The sequence below is a fragment of the Diplotaxodon limnothrissa genome, linkage group LG15, assembly GCF_057381915.1.
Source record: "Diplotaxodon limnothrissa isolate DT_005_m linkage group LG15, D_limnothrissa_male_GT1.1, whole genome shotgun sequence".
NCBI classification, from domain to species: domain Eukaryota; kingdom Metazoa; phylum Chordata; class Actinopteri; order Cichliformes; family Cichlidae; genus Diplotaxodon; species Diplotaxodon limnothrissa.
In genome coordinates this window covers 44,111,480-44,133,254 of record NC_140610.1, presented here as the reverse complement: position 1 = coordinate 44,133,254, position 21,775 = coordinate 44,111,480, and the positions used below count along the sequence as shown (strand labels likewise).

Sequence of the window (21,775 nt, the reverse complement as noted above, 5' to 3'; positions counted from 1 at the left end):
GATTTTGCAGTTTTCATACATCATGCAGGTCTGGTGAGCTTGACCTTTTGTGATTTTGACCCACACAAACACACACAATTCACGGTGAGCAGTTTTAACGTTCTCGTTGTTTGGTGTGGTGTCACTGTGGGACTTTGAGAGGCAAGCATGGGAAGAACATGGAAACTCCACACAGAAAGGCCCCATGTGACCAGGAGATTTAAAACCAGGACCTTTATGTTGTGGGGAGACGGTGTGCTAACCGCTGCACCACCGTGCATTAGAAAACAAAGCTTTGATTCAAAGTGTGGTCTGTGGGTTTAGTACTTGACGTGCTAACATTTCATGTGTCTCTTAAGTGCAAAATAAAGTGCATTGCTGTGCTTTTCTTTCAACCAGGGCTCATGGCGTATTAGCATATAGCAGCACAAAATAATGCTAAAGGAACATTTTACTTCAGTGTCAGCTTCTTTAGGGATTATCATAAAATTAGGTTTTAAGATTTGACTTTTTTTTAATCACTGGCAGAGTGAAACAGCTACTGGAAGAAGCATTCTCACAGAAACTGTCTGTCTCTGAATTAAAGTTAATAAACAGGTTATTAACGGGGTTTTTTAATATGTCTTGTGCTTTAGGAAACTGTATTGCCACACCACGTAGACACAGTCAGAAAAACCTGCTGAAGTTCAAGCCAAGCATCGGAGGAGGAAAGAAATCTGATTTACACTACATTGCACTCAGTATGGTTGTTAGTGCCAGATAGGCTGGTCTGGACATTACAGAAACTGCTGATCTGCTGGGATTTTTCTAAGGCCATTTCTAAGGTTCACAGAGGATGGTCTGAACAAGAGAAAATATGCAGTCCTCTGGGCAAAAATGCCTTGTTGATGTCAGAGGTCTTAGGGGAATGGCAGACTGCTTTGAGCAGACAGGAAAGAAACAGGAATTCAAATAATTACTCATTACAACCAAAGAAGGCAATATCTGTATGCGCAACAGGTCCAATCTTGAAGCAAATGTGCTCCAGCAGCAGAAGGCCACACCAGCTACCACTCCTGTCAGCTAAGAACGGGAAACTGAGGCTACCGTTCACACTGGCTCACTGGGCTGGTATTGTATTGTAGAATCAGTATTTGGTGAAAACAACATAAAGCATGGATCCATCTAGCGTTGTAACAGCAGTTCAGGCTGCTGCTGGTGTTGGAGATATTTCCATAGCACACTTTGGGCCCCTTAGTACCAAATGAGCAATGTTTAAGCCTGAGCAGTGATTATTGATGAGTAGGGTGTGTCACGATCTAGCAGGATAACACACCCTGTCACAAAACTCATCTCCACCGGGTTTCTAAAACATGACAGGGAGTTCGCTATACATGGATGACGTCCACAGTTACCAGATGTCAATCCAATAGAGCATCTTTGGAATGTCATGAAACAAGAGATTCTCATCACGGATGTGCAGGACCTGTGTGAGGCTATCACATCAACTTTCCAGCACCTCGCTGAAGCTACGCTACACTATGAAGAATTATAGCAGCTCTGTGGGTTAAAATAGGGTCCAGTCTTGTACTAGTGAGGTGTACCTAATAAAGTGGCTACTTAATGTGTAATTTCTTTCAATCCCTATCCCTGATTAAACTAATGTTGTTTTATGAGCAAAGGCTTCAGACTAGCTTCTATGAGAAGAAGAAGGAGATAATAGTAATGGCCCATCTTTCATCATTTAGGAACAGTGAAAATGTATAACCAGATCCTTTTTGTTAAACATATGTCCACATACGAATGAGTCAGTATTTTATTCTGATCACAACAAAGATAACAATATTACACTGACGTTGCTTTTCGACTGATAGCTTCGTATTTGCTGCAGCTCAGGTCTGCTCTCAGTAACATGATCAGCTCTATAACAGCACCACCAGAGGACGCTCTTCACCTGGATTTCAGATCAGCAGCAGCTCGAACCTGTTGCGTCGTCACTGTGTGTAAGCGTGGTGAACAGCGCTCTCTAGAGGTTCACTGCAGCATTACAGAGACACCAACTCTCAGATACATTCAGAAATTTAACTCGTCTTCAGAGACTTTGTTCCCTGCCTCAGACAGAACGGGCTGCCATGTTCTCGGGCTGCAGGGTGGAAGAGGTGGAGGAGGCAAAGGAGCAGTGCATGATGGGACAGAAGGGCTCGTGGGCTCTAAGAGCTTCGGTCAGCAGGTGCTGCTCCTCTGACAGAGAATCCACCTGGAGATGAATTCACTCTGTTACTGCTGTGTAAAAGCAATGGAGGTACACCAGAACTATTTGCTTTCATTTCTGCTGTGTTTTATGCATTTCATACAAACAGGACTTGCTGCTGTTTGTATAAAATAAAATTGTCTATAAAAGACGAACAGAGACAGAATTAGCAGTGTGTTTACCTCTCTCCTCAACTTCCTGTTCCTCTGCTCTAGCAGCTCACAGGCCTGGAGGTGAAGAGGGGGAAACAATGTGGGAAATACATGTTACATTAAAAAACAAAAGCTTTCATATGAATAAAAAAAAAATATTTATTTGAAAACAAAAGCTAGACTGAACATTTCATCTTTGGGGTATTTTGATTGGGATTGTAACTTTGGAAATGTGATTTTTGCATAGACACATAAATGTGGCTGCCACACATTCATTGCATAAATGCACAATGGGATTTTTATTGCTGCAGTCCCAGCTTGTAAGCACTCAGTCATCTCTGGATTTGAGAATATGGAGACAGAGAAATCAGAGAGCACTCTCCTTGCCCTATTTCAAAAGCCAACAAACAGTCAGGAGACACGCATCACTTTTTTTTTATTAATAAATTTAAAAAAAAAAAAAGCTATAAAAGTAATATTAATTAACTCAATTTCACTTCATATTTTTATCCCGGTGGTCCACATGTAAATTTGCTCTTCAACTGACAGTTTGCTTTAAACCAGCAGCTTCAAGCAAGAAAGGACCTGTCAAAATACTCACTCTAGTTTATCAGCCACATACAGCCCAATTTGATCTGAACTGTAGTAAAACCTAAAACAGTTTGAGAAACAAAACAGCCAGCCAGAAACACTCCAGCTGTAAATCAAAGAAACGTGTTGGCATGGTCGTTGGTTTAACCACCTCACTTTAGCCGATGTGTTATGGTCAGTAACAAGTCTGTAAAGGTGAGCGGGCGGTCATCTGGCTGTGATGAAATTAACGTCTCAGACAACCAGTCTCAAAGACACAATCTGTTCTCAGTGACTTGCAAAATAAACCTTCATGGAGGAAAAAAATACAGTGCAAAAAATATTTGCAACATTTTGCAAACCTGTTAAGAGCCCAAAAATAGACCTTTTGGTGGGCCACTTTGGGCCCAAGTGCCATATGTTTGACACACCGACTTAATGCATATATCAGAATCTGATCAGCAGAAATACGTTCACCCACCTCGTGCAGCAGGTCGGCTCTCTGAGTTTGTCTTTTGCGGCTCTTCTGAGCTGCAACTCTGTTCTTCTCTCTCCTCTTCATCCTCCGCCCCTCATCCTCCGAACACTGACACAAACAAACAAACACTATAATCCGTTGACACGTTCTACAATTGTGATATTTTACGTCTCGTTTTTTACTGCTTAACCAGAGTTTGTTTGTGCAGATTCATGTGAGGACACTGGCAGCGTTACATCACATATCTGCCTATTTCTCACACAACCTCCATGTGAAGCACCGAGGGCGACCATAGCGATATCAGCCTATATACACAAGATGATGTTTTAAACCATCTTTAAAACCTCTTGACCCTTGACCTCCCCGTGGATTAATAGGAAGGTAAACAGTAAAAAAACAAACCTAAATGTACACGTGTTAAGAAAAAACACGATGACGTGATCTTTCTTACCTCCCATCCTTCACAGAGCTGGTTGGTGCTGATGTTATTCTGTTGAGACTGGCATGAAAAACCAGAGACTGACATCACAGGCTTTAAAATCAAAACCTAAAAGGAAAGACGACGGTGTTCTTAACACTGGTTCTGTCAGGAGACTGATAGGTGTGTGTGTGTGTGTGTGCTGGGCACTGAGTCCAGTCAAGTTCAAACACACTGGGTAGAAAACTAGCTCGAGTTTCACTTCAGCTTACTTTTCAATTTCGCTGCCTTTTTTAAAGAAGTGGCGAGCACAGTTAATGTAAGTCACGTGACTTGTGGGGCCCCATGGTTAACCTGTATTTAGCATATGGAAGAAGTCTGTCTTCAGGACTACCAGACAGCCAACTGAGATAATCAACAGACGAAGCAGATTCTATTTAAAAACAACAAACTGGTGAGACGCAGGACTTTCACCCTGGAGGTTAGGGTTCAGCTACTGTTTACACTCACACATTAGATTTATGCACCAAAACTATTTGGTTAGATTTACAGAATGAAATGTTGTGCATTAAAATACACACTTCTTCCATTCATAAACATGTTTTAAAGTTTCTGTTTTTACTGTGCGCACAGATCATTCCCATATTCTGCAGGTGACAACTATAAATCCACTACTTACAGTTTCTCTCAGTTAAAGTTTTGAAAAACAGAAAAGGGATTTAAAGAGTTATGACATAACAATATATTTAACTAAGCCGACAGCTTTTACGGAGTTTTAACCATAAATTTAAGGTTTATGAAGCTCTTTAAAGTGGATTAAAGTGACCACAAAGTGACCAATATGAGAAAGAAGTACAAGCAAAGCCCCTGGAATTGTATTATATACACATCATGCACAAGATAACAGAAATGACATAAATGATTTCATTTGATTCAACACTAATCAGTTTTTCCTTTACAAAAATCAATTTAGACTAACAAATGAACAAATCTGATGCTGATCAAGTTGAGATAATATGCAAAAACATGCTGCACGTAACTCCACAAGATTAAACCTCTGATGCTACTTTAGTCCTTGCAAGTGGACAAACAAATCAGCCAGTTTGAGGTATTTTTATTTGTGCTTTTGACTTGCCAAACAGTATCTCTGTTGCCGCCCACACATGGAACTGAAACTTCTGTTTGGCTTCATGGAAAAGAATGATCATGTTTACACTTATTAATTTCAGCCACAGACTGGATATTAAAAAGGGATGTATCCACTTTGACACAATCTGGTATATTTTAAGGCCCCAGTGTTGCTATTTTGGCCACCACAGTGCTGGTGAAGTGCTGACAGAGAGAGCAGTGAAAAGTTTTTGGCCAAGTTTGGACGGCAAGCTGCATACAGACACAGACCAGATCATACTAAAGCTAAACCTTGTACAATTGTTAAAGAGGGTGGAGCAGGTTACAGAGAGCAAAACATTTTTGTAGCAGCTTGTAAAGCACATTTATTTCCGCTGTAAAGTTAGACATTTTAATGTGGGAGTCTATGGATGTGCTGGCTCTTGGGATCAGCCAAGTGGCCATTAGAGGAACTGCAGTGTTTGGGAATTTCACACTGGTTTAATGTTTCTTGAAGTGTCACTCGAGCTTGTCCTCTCCCACGCAGCACTCTGGTTTCTTGGCTTGGGGCACATAGCCCTCTGCGGCTGCTGCTTCCTCTACAGCTCTCTTGATTGGTTGCTTGTTTCCCATGGCTCTTTTCGCAGGAGGAAAAGGAGCCTCTGATTGGTCATTAAAACCAAACACTTCTCTGTGTATCTCCAGAGAGGCTTGGCTGGGTTTCATTTTGAGGATTTCGCATAGGCCTTCAACTTGTGTTTGCAGAGTGTTGATTGACTGTAGAAAAAAAATATGTGAGTAATGACTCCATACATGAAGGTGTGACTCTATACATGAAGGACAACTTGCTAAGAGCTTTCAGTGTGTTACCTTTATGACCTGGATGGCCTGCTTTACCACACTAGGAGCGGCTGCTGTCAAATCATTCATGATGTTCTCTGGTAAAACACACAAGAACGGCTCTGTTATCGAGGGTAAACTGCACGTCAGCTGTGTCTACAGTTAGTCTTGTCTGTCTGCTTAGGCATTGTGGAGATTTGCTGCAAAATAAAAAGAACTGTCCACACTGATTTAACACAAAGAATATCACAAAATAGTCACAGAATCATTGGAAATACTGAAACTAAACTTACTCTAGGTGTGTGCAGAAGGGAATACTGTCTGGTATAAAATTTGTAAGGAAACAGTGACTATATCTGGACAAATACTGCGGTTTTATTTATATAGGACTGGATCGAAACAACAGTTACCTTGAGTTAAAGACCCTACAATAATACAGAGAAAACCCAACAATCAAACAACCACCTACAAGTAAGCACTTAGTGACAGTGGGAAGGAAAAACTCCCTTTTAACAAGAAGAAACTGCCAGCAAAACGAGGCTCAGGGAGAGGTGGCCATCTGCTGCGACCGGTTGGGGGTGAAGGTAAGAAGACAGGACATACTGTGGAAGGCAGCCATTGATGAATAACAACTAATGATTAAAAGTAAACTGGTGGAAGAACTCATCTATTTATACACCATATAAACATATCTGCTTGAGCCATTTGCTCCTCAAGCATCATTTATCGTTTTCAAGCTAATGTTGATTCAAATTTATTTTAAAGCGATTGATTCGGCGGCTGTGGCTCAAGAAGTAGGTCATGTACTAATTGGAAGGCTCCAGTCTTCATCTCCAAGAATCAATGGGAAATATACTGAATCTCAAGTTTCACAGAATGATAAAATGCACTAACACGTAGGAAAACGTGAAAGTGTGTAAATGAGTGATACCTTATATATGTATGACTGATAAAAATTTTGAGTGGCAAAATAAGGTAGAAAATTCTGTGCATTTACCATTTAAAGTGGCGCTATAATATATATATATATATATATATATATATATATATATAAAAAACACCCAGCACGCCCCTGCGGGCGGTTTATCCTTCAAGCTCGGGTCCTCTACCAGAGGCCTGGGAGCTTGAGGGTCCTGCGCAGTATCTTAGCTGTTCCCAGGACTGCGCTCTTCTGGACAGAGATCTCCGATGTTGTTCCCGGGATCTGCTGGAGCCACTCGCCTAGCTTGGGAGTCACCGCACCTAGTGCTCCGATTACCACGGGGACCACCGTTACCTTCACCCTCCACATCCTCTCGAGCTCTTCTCTGAGCCCTTGGTATTTCTCCAGCTTCTCGTGTTCCTTCTTCCTGATATTGCTGTCATTCGGAACCGCTACATCGATCACTACGGCCGTCTTCTTCTGTTTGTCTACCACCACTATGTCCGGTTGGTTAGCCACCACCATTTTGTCCGTCTGTATCTGGAAGTCCCACAGGATCTTAGCTCGGTCATTCTTCACCACCCTTGGGGGCATCTCCCATTTTGACCTCGGGACTTCCAGGTTATACTCGGCACAGATGTTCCTGTACACTATGCCGGCCACTTGGTTATGGCGTTCCATGTATGCCTTGCCTGCTAGCATCTTGCACCCTGCTGTTATGTGCTGGATTGTCTCTGGGGCATCTTTACACAGCCTGCACCTGGGGTCTTGCCTGGTGTGATAGACCCCAGCCTCTATGGATCTTGTACTCAGAGCTTGTTCTTGTGCTGCCATGATTAGTGCCTCTGTGCTGTCTTTCAGTCCAGCTTTGTCCAGCCACTGGTAGGATTTCTGGATATCAGCCACCTCCTCTATCTGCCGGTGGTACATACCGTGCAGGGGCCTGTCCTTCCATGATGGTTCCTCGTTTCCCTCCTCTTTCTTGGGTTTCTGCTGCCTGAGGTATTCACTGAGCACTCGGTCAGTTGGGGCCATCTTCCCAATGTATTCTTGGATGTTCGTTGTCTCATCCTGGACTGTGGTGCTGACACTCATATATATATATATATATATATATATATATATATATATATATATATATATATATATATATATATATATATATATATATATATATATATATATATATATATATATATATATATATATATATATATATATATATATATGTGTGTGTGTGTGTAGCGGAAGGGGCTACATGAATAGGATGACGGACCTATGGATTCTTCGATACCCAACATCCACAATGACGGCGAAACAACTAGTAGCTCAGTGTTCCAACATTCGAAAGAAGGGACTGCTCTCACAGCTAGAGATTGACGAGGTACAACACAAATGCTACGGCAAGGAGGAGTCAGGACGCCAGGTCAGGGGGGAGATATCATCACCCCCACCCGAGATTGGGTACATAGCCCCAAGTGCGATAGGAGAAGGATCGTTGAGTGCGAGAGGAACTGACCTGAAAAATAGGATAGCTTGAAACCTGGATCCCCCGTAGCCGGTTACCAAGATTACGTGAAGTACCCTCAGAAAGTCTGCTAGATGATGTTAATGCAGCACTACGGACAATACCTACAACCACAATTACCGACACTAACAAGCTGATCTACAATACGGCAGCAGTGATCAGTGAGATGCTTGGCTACAAGTTGAACAGCCACAAGGGGCAGTACCCTCCATGGAGAAGGAGGCTAGAGGGCAAGATCAAAGTAGCACGGAGGGAGGTTAGCCAACTAACGGAGTTGCAGAAAGCTGCGACAAAGAAGGTGCATAAGAAATACAGCAAGCTGTCCATACCTGAGGCCTTGGAAACTGCCAAGCAAAGACTCACAGCCTTGGCCAGCCGCTTGAGGAGGTACACCAGAGAGATAGAAGGCAGGAGAATAAACCAGCTGTTCTCCACAGAACCAGCAAAGGTGTACTCTCAGTGGCAAGGGAACAATAATAAGAGAACAGCACCACCAAGGCTGGAGACGGAGCAATACTGGAAGAGCATATGGGAGAAGGACGCAACCCATAACGGCAATGCTCAGTGGCTAGTGGATCTGAGGGCAGACCACAGCGACCTCCCTGAACAGGGTCCAGTAACCATCACAGTGGCAGATATCTAAGAAAGGGTCTCCAGTATGAAGAGTTGGACAGCACCAGGGCCCGACATGGTTCACGCCTACTGGCTAAAGAAGCTGACTGCACTCCACGAGCGTCTGGCAGCACAAATGAACCAGCTGCTAGTTAACGAGAGACACCCGGAATGGCTAACCGAAGGTCGGACGGTCCTGATCCCCAAGGACCCCAAGAAGGGACCGGTCCCCTCCAACTACCGACCAATAACCTGCCTCAGTACTACATGGAAGCTCCTGTCAGGCATCATATCGGCTAAGATGAACAGGCACATGGGTCAATACATGAGTGGGACACAGAAAGGAATTGGCAAGAATACCAGAGGCGCAAAACACCAGCTACTGGTAGACAGAACAGTCAGCCGAGACTGCAAGACCAGACTGACCAACCTGTGCACTGCCTGGATTGATTACAAGAAGGCCTATGACTCAATGCCCCACAGCTGGATACTGGAATGCCTAGAATTGTACAAGATCAATGGGACCCTAAGAGCCTTCATCAGGAACTCAATGGGGATGTGGCGTACAACACTAGAGGCCAACTCCAAGCCCATAGCACAAGTCACCATCAAGTGCGGGATCTACCAAGGAGATGCTCTGTCCCCACTGCTGTTCTGCATAGGCCTGAACCCCCTCAGTGAGATCATTAACAAGACTGGCTACGGATACCGACTACGGAACGGAGCAGTTGTCAGCCACCTCCTGTACATGGATGACATCAAGCTGTATGCCAAGAGTGAACGAGACATCGATTCACTGATCCACACTACCAGGCTATACAGCAATGACATTGGAATGTCGTTCGGACTGGAGAAGTGTAGTCGGATGGTAACAAAGAGAGGGAAGGTAGTCAGTACTGAGGGGATTGAACTACCAGAAGGCAACATTGCAGACATAGAGGACAGTTACAAGTACCTGGGGATCCCGCAGGCAAATGGGAACCATGAAGAGGCCGCTAGAAAGGCTGCAACCACCAAGTACCTGCAGAGGGTCAGGCAAGTCCTGAGGAGTCAGCTGAATGGTAAGAACAAGATCCGGGCCATCAACACGTACGCCCTGCCCGTGATCAGGTACCCTGCTGGGGTAATAGGCTGGCCAAAGGAGGAGATAGAAGCCACTGACATAAAGACAAGAAAGCTCCTTACCATGCATGGAGGGTTTCACCCCAAGTCCAGCACCCTGAGGCTGTACGCTAAGCGGAAGGAAGGGGGCCGGGGACTGGTGAGTGTCAGCACCACAGTCCAGGATGAGACAAGGAACAGAATACATTGGGAAGATGGCCCCAACTGACCGAGTGCTCAGTGAATACCTCAGGCAGCAGAAACCCAAGAAAGAGGAGGGAGACGAGGAACCATCATGGAAGGACAGGCCCCTGCACGGTATGTACCACCGGCAGATAGAGGAGGTGGATGATATCCAGAAATCCTACCAGTGGCTGGACAAAGCTGGACTGAAAGACAGCACAGAGGCACTAATCATGGCAGCACAAGAACAAGCTCTGAGTACAAGATCCATAGAGGCTGGGGTCTATCACACCAGGCAAGACCCCAGGTGCAGGCTGTGTAAAGATGCCCCAGAGACAATCCAGCACATAACAGCAGGGTGCAAGATGCTAGCAGGCAAGGCATACATGGAACGCCATAACCAAGTGGCCGGCATAGTGTACAGGAACATCTGTGCCGAGTATAACCTGGAAGTCCCGAGGTCAAAATGGGAGATGCCCCCAAGGGTGGTGGAGAATGACCGAGCTAAGATCCTGTGGGACTTCCAGATACAGACGGACAAAATGGTGGTGGCTAACCAACCGGACATAGTGGTGGTAGACAAACAGAAGAAGACGGCCGTAGTGATCGATGTAGCGGTTCCGAATGACAGCAACATCAGGAAGAAGGAACACGAGAAGCTGGAGAAATACCAAGGGCTCAGAGAAGAGCTCGAGAGGATGTGGAGGGTGAAGGTAACGGTGGTCCCCGTGGTAATCGGAGCACTAGGTGCGGTGACTCCCAAGCTAGGCGAGTGGCTCCAGCAGATCCCGGGAATAACATCGGAGATCTCTGTCCAGAAGAGCGCAGTCCTGGGAACAGCTAAGATACTGCGCAGGACCCTCAAGCTCCCAGGCCTCTGGTAGAGGACCCGAGCTTGAAGGATAAACCGCCCGCAGGGGCGTGCTGGGTGTTTAAGTTATATATATACATACACATATATATATATATATATATATATATATATATATATATATATATATATATATATATATAAATAAACATTTTTCATGGCAACTGTATGAATGACTGTGTGACCTGCGATACTACAGTAAAACTATTGTTATCGCTTCATGAGTCATTTACAACCTGCCGATATGTTTTTATTCACAGCCTTTGCTTCATTCTACTAAAAACGGTGAACAAGAAGTACTGATGTGTTTAGGTATTTCACTTCAGTGATGCTGAAACTTTCATGTCTGCCTTGAAAAAGAACCAGTTCTTCCTAAATGCACTTTAAAATAGCAAACACCCCCTCACTGAACAAAGGGCGCTTTATGTGTTTTTCTTTTTGACTCTACACGTAACCATAAGATGTCTAAATTTACTCTCCAAAGTAAGACAGTAACACTGTCCTGAGCCAGCAGTACAGCACTCTGTAGCTGGTGCTCAGCAATTCAAGTCAGCTGCAGGTGAACAGTCACTGGTATACCTGTAAAGATTTGGGGAAGAAGCTAAAATAAAAAATGTCTGTGTCTATAGAAATGATCAGAGGCTACTACCTTGATCAGGATCTTTGACCACCTCTTGAGGTTTGATGGCCTGCTCATACAGCCCCTGAAACATGAAACAGTTTGTTTCAATCTTTAGACAAATATCTGTTCATGAAAGATTCTGTGAAATCTATAATTAGCAATAAACATTTTCTCAAAGATAGAAAATACTCTTTGCTTTGAAAAACACTTGCCACTTTTGCACTTTAGTTATTCAATATATTTGTTTATTTTTATACAAAAAACTCAAATTGAGAGTAATGCACAATAATCAGAGCTGGTAAATCAAAAAATAAACAAGGAGAAAAAAAAAGCCCCACCATGATTTTCCGTTCAGCCTTGAGGGCATGCACCACATGAGGAAGGATCTTTTTGGGGAATGTACGGCGCCTTCTTGTGGTCTCAACAATAGTATCGTCCAGGAGGCTTTCCAGATCTACAGCTTCATCCTCTGCTGAGGGTGTTGGTGGTAGAGAAACAGACAGCATAGTTGACTTAATAAAGCTTTCCTTAAAATATAATAATTGAAACAAGAGTATGAAAAGGGCGAAGGATCACCTTCATCATCGGGCGCCTCCTCCCAAGGCCGTCCATTCACCAACACGTTAGCCTGAACAGCAGCCTCAAAATTCTGCACAGTTTCAAATAAACAAACACACAATCAGTGGCAACACACATTAAAATATGATGTCAGCTGTTCAACTGCAGCAGGATCAGATCAATTTGATAACGTTTCTATTTTGGTCAACACAGGAAGCCATATTACACTTTATTTTGCAGGACTGTCCTGATTAATCTAGTCCCAAAGAAGACTACCAGGATCATTTTCAGGAAACTCTGTTGCTGTTATTATATGAACACTGTACAGTCCTCCATACAAAGGTCAAACGTTGATCACAGTTGTTTCTGTACTTAGTTCACATGAAGCTTAAAGTGGGCTACAAATAATCTGCACAACTGAAACACTGTTTTCCCCAAATTTCCATGAAAACTTGGTTTCTTCTGCTGCAGCGTGATGATGATTCAGTATGAAGCACATAGCTCGAAATACGTGGGATGCACTTACTGTGTACTTAAAATAATAGTGTGATAAAAAGACTAAAACAGTCATGCCTGTCTTTGAGGATTTAGTCAGTGCAAAAACTGACACGAGTCACAACATAAACTTCAAACGCTGCGTTGGTTACAATAAAATAATTCGTTAGAATACTGACAGCCGGCAATATCTGTAGATTGTAAGTTTATAACGCAAGTATCCACACAGCAGTCAGCACAACTTAAAACACAAAACAAACAAACACACAGTATTTACACACTCTCCATTTAATTATTCTCCATCCTAGAGCATTTAGACTACCCCTAAGTGAAATTTAGTACTGTCACCATATCAGATTTCCTCTATGTAATTAAAAAAAAAAAAAATCACCATAGTGGCATTTTTTCAGCTGTCTGTCTGTTGTCTCTTTTTGGCACAGACAGTCTGTAATCATAGGTGCATAAAGGATTTGTAAAAATAACTAGATCAAAAAAATGGGGTCATCACAGCATATCATCTGTCTCCATCTCATCCTAACCCATGCATCCTCATCTTCTCTTCAACTCCATCTTCAACATCCATTGTCCAATAGAGCCATTATCCCTCCTCTGCACTTTTCCACACCATCTGTACCTCACCTTTCCAACTTTGTCTCAAAATGCTCAACCTGAGCTGTCCTTCTGATGTACTTATATCTAATTTTGTCTCATCACGTTCAACTATCATCTTTTTCCACCTCTCGCGTGCACTGTCCATTTCTTTGAAAGGTGACCCCAGGTATTTAGGCTCCTCTACCTTCGCTACATCCGCTCCTTGCATCTTCGCTGCTACACCTGCCTTCCTCTCATCCACACATATCTATCCTGTCTTGCTTCAACTGACTTTCCAGAGCATACCTCCATTTCCCCTCTTCCACCTACTCTCAGTGTGGTCTGCTAACATCACAGCCCACAGACACTAATGCCTGACCTCATAACTATTACTGGTGAGCTTAACAGATGTGGCTTAATAATATCAAGCTGTAAAGTATATATGCAAAGATTTTATAAATACGCCTTCATTAAAACAACTATCAGCGGCCTGGCATCTACAGTTTAGCATTGCCCACATCATGTTCAGTTACAGTCAATCCCAAAATGTGAGAAAGGACTCGGACTCACTGCCAGCAGCTCCTGCAGTAAAACTCGCTTCGTCTCCTCCGGAAAGTCCTCCGGCTGCCCGTCCAGAGCCGTCTTTAAAAGTTCTTTGTATTTGTTCACCTGCTCACTTACTACTTTCTTCGAGGTTACCTGGACCCTGTACTCTGGATTTGTTTCCTCACTTGGTAAGATTTCACTCTCTACAGCCTCCATCTTTACCGCCAACTTGTTTATATTTTTTTTTAACGCAACCCGGAACTGAACAGAAACGAACCGGTCCTTCTACCATAAATGACCGTGAAGGAACAACGTTTATTTCTGGAGGAGTGTTCCGGGATGGTTGTTAGCTATGCTACTAACGCAGAGAAGTTATTCTAATATTATTTGGTCTCTTAGCTTTTATTTGTTGATTTTCAATGGAGAATGGCTTCGTTGATTGTCACTGTCATATCTCGGCTCATGAGTTTGAAGAGGTAAATTGTCACATGTTGGAAATTATCCGTCACCTCTTCATGAACTGCAGGAAATTTGGAGCATTATTTACTCTTTTTATTTACAGTCTGATTACAGCTCCTAGCTTTATATATACTACTCAAATATAGCCTTTCTTTTACTTTTAGGATTTCGAGGATGTGATCCTGAGGACGAGGGAGGTAAGCATAATGAATTCCTTTTATACCTTCACATATGCCTTACAGATCTTGGCCATTTGAAACCTGTAGATATTTTCAGAGCCATTTGGAAATACAGCCTGAAACTACAGATGAAGAAAACGTGTAGTTGTATGTTTCATCTTGTTTCACACAAGTACAATAAGTGCAGTTTAATATAATATTTAAAATAGTAAGCATGCAGTTATGTGTGTCTATGTGTAGGCTGGTGTGAAGACTCTGGTTGCAGTTACAGAAGAAGTCGGAGAGTTTGCCCGAGTTCTCCAGCTGCAGGAAAGGTCTGCACGTCTGCAAAGCACATTGTCTGTCTCACAAACATATATTATGCTGCTTGCTTTTTATTGAGAGGACACCAAATTGAAGAAAAACGACATCAACAGCATAAAGCCTAAAAGAATCATTAAGCTGAAATAAGACAGGAGAAAAAGAGACAAAATTTCAGTTATTTGCTGATGAAATAAATACAACTATCCAGGAACTTAGGTGCAACTAAAGGTTAGGTTTTCTGAACTAATATTTGTATAGTAAAAGTACACAGACACACTGAGGTGCGCTCACAGTAAGAACAGAGCTTGTGTTACTTTTCCTCTAAAGTCAGTCATGCAGAGTGTAAAGAAAACAAATGTGTATATACTGTTCTGCACAGCTGTTCACAGCTGGAAAGCATTGCATTTATTATCTTTGATGTTATGTTGAATTCCTTTCTCACAGCTATCCAGATCTCGTGGCTCCGTGTTTTGGCATCCATCCGCTGCAGGCTGCCGAGGGCCCTCAGCAGCGCAGCGTGAAACCTCAGGTAGTGAACCAATGTGTAGCGCATCTGTCTTTTAAATATTTTACTTAAATAATCATGAAAAAATGGGAAGGAAATCTGTATCCAGACTGTATCCAGTGATTCATGTAGTTTGCTTACTATGGTAGAAATCTGCTTTAATTCTTCATGGCAGCAATTCAACCAGGTGCTTGAAGTATTCCTCAGAGATTTTGGTCCAAGATAGCATTATCCATCCAGTACAGATTTGTTGGCTGCAGATCCATGATATGAATCTCCTGTTCCACCGCACCACACCCTAAAGTGCTCTGTTGGATTGAGATCTGGTGACTGTGGAGGACATTTGCATACATGTTCAAGAAACTAGTTTGACAAGGATGTACCAACCAGCTTGAAGCAACCATCAACAGACAGGCACACTGTGGTCATAAAGGGATGGAAATGGTCAGCAACAGTAATCAGAAAGGCTGTGATGTTTAAAGGATGTTCAATCTGTTCTAAGGTGGTGCAACGTGTCAAACCATTACACCACCGCAGACTTGAACAGTTAATACAAGGCAGGATCCATTTCATGTTGTTTATACCAAATTCTGGCTTTCTGTTTTTCAAATTTATTGTTGTTTAATTTTAGCGTCAGTTTTCCTTTCTTCGCTGACGGGAGCGGCAGCCCATCAGAAACAGAATGCTTATTAATCCCTAAGGAAATGATGTAATCAGACCACCATTGTGGTCTTCTGCTACGCATTTGCTTCAAGTATCTGTGAGTGCGTGTCTGTGTGCTCAGAGATGCTCTTCTGCACACTTTAGCTATAACAAGTGGTTGTTTGAGTTATTGTTGCAGCAGTCTGGCCATTCTTCTTTGATCACTGTCATTAACTTCACATTTAAACTCACAGAACTGCTGCACACTGGTTGTTTTCTCCTTTTCAGACTATTCTCTGTAAACCCTGAAGATGGTGTGGGAAATTTCCAGTAGATCAGTGTTTGCTGAATACCCAGAAAAATATTTTTTTTAATGTTTTTTTTTTTTTTTCTTTTTTAAACCTCACCTTTAATAAAGAAATATGTTCTACAGGATCTGGACGTCGCCCTTCCACACTTCTATAATCACAAAGAACGCCTGGTCGCTGTTGGAGAGGTAGACTTTTAACCTCTAACTGAACCTTATAATAATCTCTTTTATTAAACTATTTTTAATTTTTCTGCGGATTTAATAAAACATGTTTATATGTCTAAGCTAAACGTCTTTTTAAATTGACTAAGAAGTGTGCTGCATCTCAGACTCCATGAAATGGAGCTCAGTAGGAAAAAGTTTAACCAAAGTTTTATATAATAAATAATTCCATGACTGGAAGACTTCATAGATAATTTAAGTTATATCAGCTTCTGAAGGCTTAAGGGTGGTCATGGATTCAACTGTTACAAACACACACACTAACACACACTGTGTCTGCCCCATGTTAAAAAAATCTTTACATTGTTAACGTAACCTGTCTTGAAGCAAAGCAGATTAAACTTGTTAAAAGCCCCGATTTACCTGCTAATCTCGCTTGTAAGAAAAGGTTAATGCACACGGTCAGTAACAATCTTTCTCAGGCTCACAGACAGTCACACACACACTAACTGCTCTCCAGCAGGCGCTGATGGTGCAGGGAATTTCTACATGGTCTCAATGAGGAATGTGTGTTTTTTCAGCACATTTCAGGCGTCACAGGGCTAAATCGACACTCTCCTACTGCTGTTTCCAGCTGTTGGATTAGGTTGGAGACGTAGAGCTCCATCCTCTGCTTCACTGAGCACATTTTAGTTCAGCTACAGTTTGAATCTGTAACCTTTTCCCTCATATCTGGTCTGGCAGTTTTTTCTTTAATCTGCGGATGCTTGAGTGGTTGAGGGTACTTTGTGGTTTTAGGTTGAGCAATCAAACCAGTTTGACTCGACTTCATTTGGACATAAGCTCTGTGAGAACTGACTCACTTGAGAGATGGCGACTTAAACCTCTTCCTTGCCAGAGGCTCATGCACCAGAGCAGGTGTCAGTTTTTAAGGTGGCACACACAAATCCAATGTAGCATTTGGTGCGCCTCATTTCTGTTTCTTATAGAAATTTCTTATGTTTCTTCTCTTATGAAACTTAATCAGTAACGATTCACTGACATAGATCAAAGTTGAGAGTTTAAAGAGCGAACCTGAGACCAAGGTTTAGTTTCTACCGTAGCATGCATAAACCCTTTGAATACTGAACTTGTAGATCAGTGCGTTAAATGTTTATGTCAAGTTAATGGTGAGCATTAAGATGCTAGTCTGAGTGTACCTTTTCAGGAAATGAAATTTTGATTAAATTTGTTCTAAAAACGACTTAAAATTTGGAACGATCATAGTGAAAAAGAAATGCAAAGTGATTCTGGTCTTCTAAAACTTTTCCTACATTAATAGTAGTCTGGGATGGGATGACTGATTAAAAGAAAATGTATTTATTTTTTACGATTTGGGCTTGGGGTGTGTAAGGTCCTACTTTCAAATCCCGGATCAGCCCCAAACTTTTACGTACTCTTAAAGGGTCCAGGGGATGAGGGAAATATCTAAAGGAGACGTGGGAGGCAAAATGGTTAAATTAAAGGGTTTTATTAATGTTTTTATTAGTAATTCAACTAAAAGAGACGGACAAGCCCTATCACATTTTAAAGAAGGAAAACGACAAAACCCAGTAGTTGGTCAATAAACTGAAAAGTAAGTCAAAAAAGGGTTAGTCACCGAAACACACTCCTCTCCACAGAGCAGGCCACCTACAAAACCCAACAAGGCTCTTTGGCACTAGACCTCACCTGTCTCTGGTCCTAATTGCTGATTAGAGTCAGCTGTGCAAAAAGGGTGGCACCTACGGTAGGAGAGAGCAGGACACACCCACACAAGTTCAATTTCACAGGAGGCCCTGCTAGGGCCATAACAGCCTTCTTTTAATTTTTCAGATTGGTTTAGACTTCACTCCCTGGTGCGCCCCGACTCAGCAGGACAGAGATGACCAAGTGACCGTCTTCATCAAACAGCTCAGCATCGCCAAGGAGCTGGACTTACCTGTGTGAGGACTAATTAAAATAGCTGTTGTTAGAGTTCAAATTCAAGTTCTTTCCCTTTTCACAAATATAACACAGGGTTTATATTTGTGTACTCCACTGTGTTGAATTCCATTGTTTCAAAGTGTTTGAACTTTTAAATGACGGATTTCATTTAACACATTTTAGGACCAAACAAGATCTTATAGCTTAAAGAAGTCCTAGTGCATCAAGACTCAGTGTAAACATGAATGAACAAATCATGCAGAGTCCAAGAATAAAAATATGAAGCTCACATTGAGCTTTTTACCCCGAGCCTGTGTTTCCCAGAAATAATCAAACAGTCAGTCTGCCGAGCATGCACAAGTCGCTAAGTGAAGGTTTTTAATCCACATAGAAGTCTGTGTAACGTGTCGATTGTGAATTTCTGTTCAGGAACGTCCACTCCAGATCAGCTGCTAGGGTCACGATTGAGACCATGAAGGAACAAGGTGAGTGTTAGATTCCAGCGAACCGTGCAGACATCTGAACGTTATCTCATGTTCTGTTTTTCTGTCAGGCATCAGCCGAGCTCTGCTTCATAACTTTGCGGGGAAGCCATCGGTCGCTCTGGAAGGTGTGAAGGCGGGCTACCTCTTCTCTTTCCCCCCGCCGTCTGCAGAAGCAAACAGGTGAGATGAAAAATGTCGTCCTGTGGAAAAACATTTTTTAAAATTTTTTGCTGAGTCACCTGAATAAACAGTTTTAGTACCGCCACACAGAGAGACAAGTTAATCAAGCAGATCCCATTGGAGCACATTTGTCTTGAGACCGACTTTCCTGCCCTCGGGCTTCACCAGCATGTAAGTTTTAAAGGCTTTAAAGTCATCATCATATTGAGACACAGCGCCACAAGTGCAGACATGTTTAATCTGTCTTTTGTCTGCCAGGTGAGGAATGAGCCCGCTAACATCATCCTGCCATGTCGCTACATCGCTGATGTCAAAGGTCTCCCTCCAGAAACTGTTCGGCTGGTCACCGCACACAATGCATACAGACTCTTCCCCAAAGCTAAAACACGCTGACAGTGACATGAGCGTGATTTCGAAATCCAAGGCTCACCCAGTGTGTGACGTCATGGAAAAGATAACTCCCTTTACTACTTAGGGGTGAATCAATTTTTTAATATAAATTTATTTTGCCCAAAACGCCAGAATCTCAGGTTAAACCTCACAAAATTTCAACAACCACCAAACAGCTAAAACAGTAAATGCGAGCAGGAACACGGATTCTGCACAAAGACGTAAACACAAAGCGCGGACCTGCTGACGAATCAGTGAGATGTCGCCTTTCTCACCCGACGGCACGGACACGTTCGGGGCTGAAAGCGGTCGCGCTTTGTGTTTACGCCCTTTTTGCGCTGATTCTAAAGCTGTTAGTTTTATCTCTCTCCAAATATATTGACTGAACCAGCAGCAAAAGAAGATCCAAACGCTTCACATAAACAGTGTCATGAATTCACTCTGACTTTTGCCGTTTTGCTTCCACCACGATAAAATCACACTTCATGCACAGCTCTCTCTCTCTCTCTGTACTGTTTTCTGCATTATTCGCTTGCTTGTTACGCACAAGTCTACCGTTGTTTACAGCGCTGTCGGCCGCTGTTTCCCCCCCCCCTTTAATTACTTCCAAAAAGAAAACGTAATTTCTGCCGTTCAAATAGGCTTCTGAACAAATTTAAACTTTTTAAATTATGCAAAACGCTTAGCCGTGTCTCTAATAAAACCTCTGTAACTTCAGAGGTAATGTTCATATGTTGATTAATGTTTTTCTTTCGTTTTTGATCTACTGCAGCATATTTTTATAAAATCCCAGGCCAGGAAAATCACCTTCATGTTTTTCTGTGTTTTATCTTCAGCTACTTTGACACAAAGGCCTCTGCTCTGATGCTCACACCTATATATAATATTTCTGACTGTCTGAGGCAAAATTTCCCAGATTCAAATCGAATCGAATTGAATCGAATCGATTCGGGACCTTGTGAATCGGAATCTAATCGATTCTAGAGATCAGTGACGATGCCCTATTACTACTGTCCGCCTCTCAGTGTTTCACTGCGAGGCTGTGAACTTTTTTAAACACGTGATGAACACTGCTAACGTTTGAATATCAGAAAGGTTTTTCTTTACTTTTGAGGGTTTTTTTTAAGTTTCACACAAGCTAGAAGCTTTTTGCAAAGTCTTGCAGATGATTTTAATAATTAATGAGATGTGTCTTTCTTGACCAAAGCGAGTGATGCATGGAAATTATTTTTTAAAAATGAGTTTTTAATTTCGGTACTGTCAATAACAAGTACAATCAAATCTTTTAAGACCTCATGTGCCATGATCTCCAGCGTATTTGGGGTTTTGTATCACGTCATATATTAGTTGTGAAAATAAAATATTGAAAGTTGCCCCACGTCTGGGTCCCTGGTGTATCTGCAGTATGAGCTCAGGTCATCTTCTAAGGCTGCAGCTCTCTAGACCAGGTGAGTTTTATCTGGAAGAGAAGAGACAGATCTCAGGAGTCAACAGCTGCTCATTTTCTTTTTGATCACTTTATAGAAAATCAAATAATACGGCTGTTCTCAAACTTGTTTTTCAAACAAGTTCTATTGAACATTAACAAAACAATACTTAAGTAGAATTTCAGTTAAATAAAAGCAAGAAGAATAGCATCAGTTTTGTTTTCCTCCATAAATCATTGATACAGCATAGTTCCACCTCATGTTTTTGATAAATATGTTTATGTCAGCCTGATCAAGACATGCAGCAATTAAGTGGTGCACTACAGATTTTAAACTTTAAGCCAGTTAACTACAGTACAAGTGGTAAATTTGCATTAGATGATTGCCTGGGTAAGTGATGTGAAACTCATTTTACTTTGTGGGCCACATACCATCAATTTAACCTTAAGTAGACTGGACTGGTAAGACCACTGCATCAAGTTTTTAACATCAAGCTAATAATAATACGCCTCGTTTTTTACTTTTCCCGTCTACTGTTAGAGAAAGGCATCAGCGTGGCTCCTAGGTGTAAGTAGATTAGTAAGGTGTTGTATGACACATTGTGGGTAAAATCTTTTAATGAGAAGGCTGAGAAACTGACCATGATTCAGGGTTGAGGCTCAGATTTAGCACGTTAAACAGCCATGCTCTCCTTTTCTGCAAAACCATCCAATGAGGTGGAAAGGACCTACTGAGGCTGGGTCTGTCAGCAAAAACATGTGGGCCACATGTTTGACAACAGCAGTCATAAAACAGGTGACCTGTAGGGTCCTAATGTAATGGCATGTGTGCAAACTATCTCTCATTACTAACATTTCATTTCATTTCTCTGTACTGTGGAGCAAATGAAGGTACTAAACAAATTTCATCTTTAATAACGTAATACGGGAAATTGGAATATCTGGAAAGTGGGATTCTTTGATAAACTAAATAACTGTGGATACAGG

General features: G+C 42.1%; 3 protein-coding genes across 3 annotated transcripts; 1 reads left to right on the top strand and 2 right to left on the bottom strand.

Annotated features, from left to right (window-relative positions):
- Nucleotides 1–2,071: 2,071 nt before the first annotated feature.
- LOC146618104 (basic leucine zipper transcriptional factor ATF-like 3) lies at nucleotides 2,072–3,943 on the bottom strand. The gene is made up of 4 exons (XM_085373301.1): nucleotides 3,861–3,943; nucleotides 3,413–3,517; nucleotides 2,392–2,436; nucleotides 2,072–2,215 (listed from the first exon to the last, which is right to left on the bottom strand). Exons 1-4 carry the CDS (start codon nucleotides 3,933–3,935, stop codon nucleotides 2,072–2,074), a joined length of 369 nt encoding a protein of 122 aa, XP_085229427.1. The 5' UTR covers nucleotides 3,936–3,943.
- Nucleotides 3,944–5,216: 1,273 nt separating this feature from the next.
- LOC146618103 (kinetochore-associated protein NSL1 homolog) lies at nucleotides 5,217–14,021 on the bottom strand. Its single transcript, XM_085373202.1, has 6 exons — nucleotides 13,828–14,021; nucleotides 12,190–12,262; nucleotides 11,952–12,082; nucleotides 11,641–11,695; nucleotides 5,805–5,872; nucleotides 5,217–5,711 (listed from the first exon to the last, which is right to left on the bottom strand). The coding sequence occupies exons 1-6, from the start codon at nucleotides 14,017–14,019 to the stop codon at nucleotides 5,454–5,456; spliced, it is 777 nt and encodes a 258-aa protein (XP_085229328.1). The 5' UTR covers nucleotides 14,020–14,021; the 3' UTR covers nucleotides 5,217–5,453.
- A 120-nt stretch (nucleotides 14,022–14,141) lies between these two features.
- Nucleotides 14,142–20,007, top strand: LOC146618102 (putative deoxyribonuclease tatdn3). The gene is made up of 10 exons (XM_085372871.1): nucleotides 14,142–14,279; nucleotides 14,427–14,459; nucleotides 14,682–14,755; nucleotides 15,189–15,273; nucleotides 16,325–16,387; nucleotides 18,218–18,327; nucleotides 18,737–18,792; nucleotides 18,861–18,954; nucleotides 19,044–19,143; nucleotides 19,231–20,007. Exons 1-10 carry the CDS (start codon nucleotides 14,223–14,225, stop codon nucleotides 19,363–19,365), a joined length of 807 nt encoding a protein of 268 aa, XP_085228997.1. The 5' UTR covers nucleotides 14,142–14,222; the 3' UTR covers nucleotides 19,366–20,007.
- The last annotated feature ends 1,768 nt before the right edge of the window (nucleotides 20,008–21,775 follow it).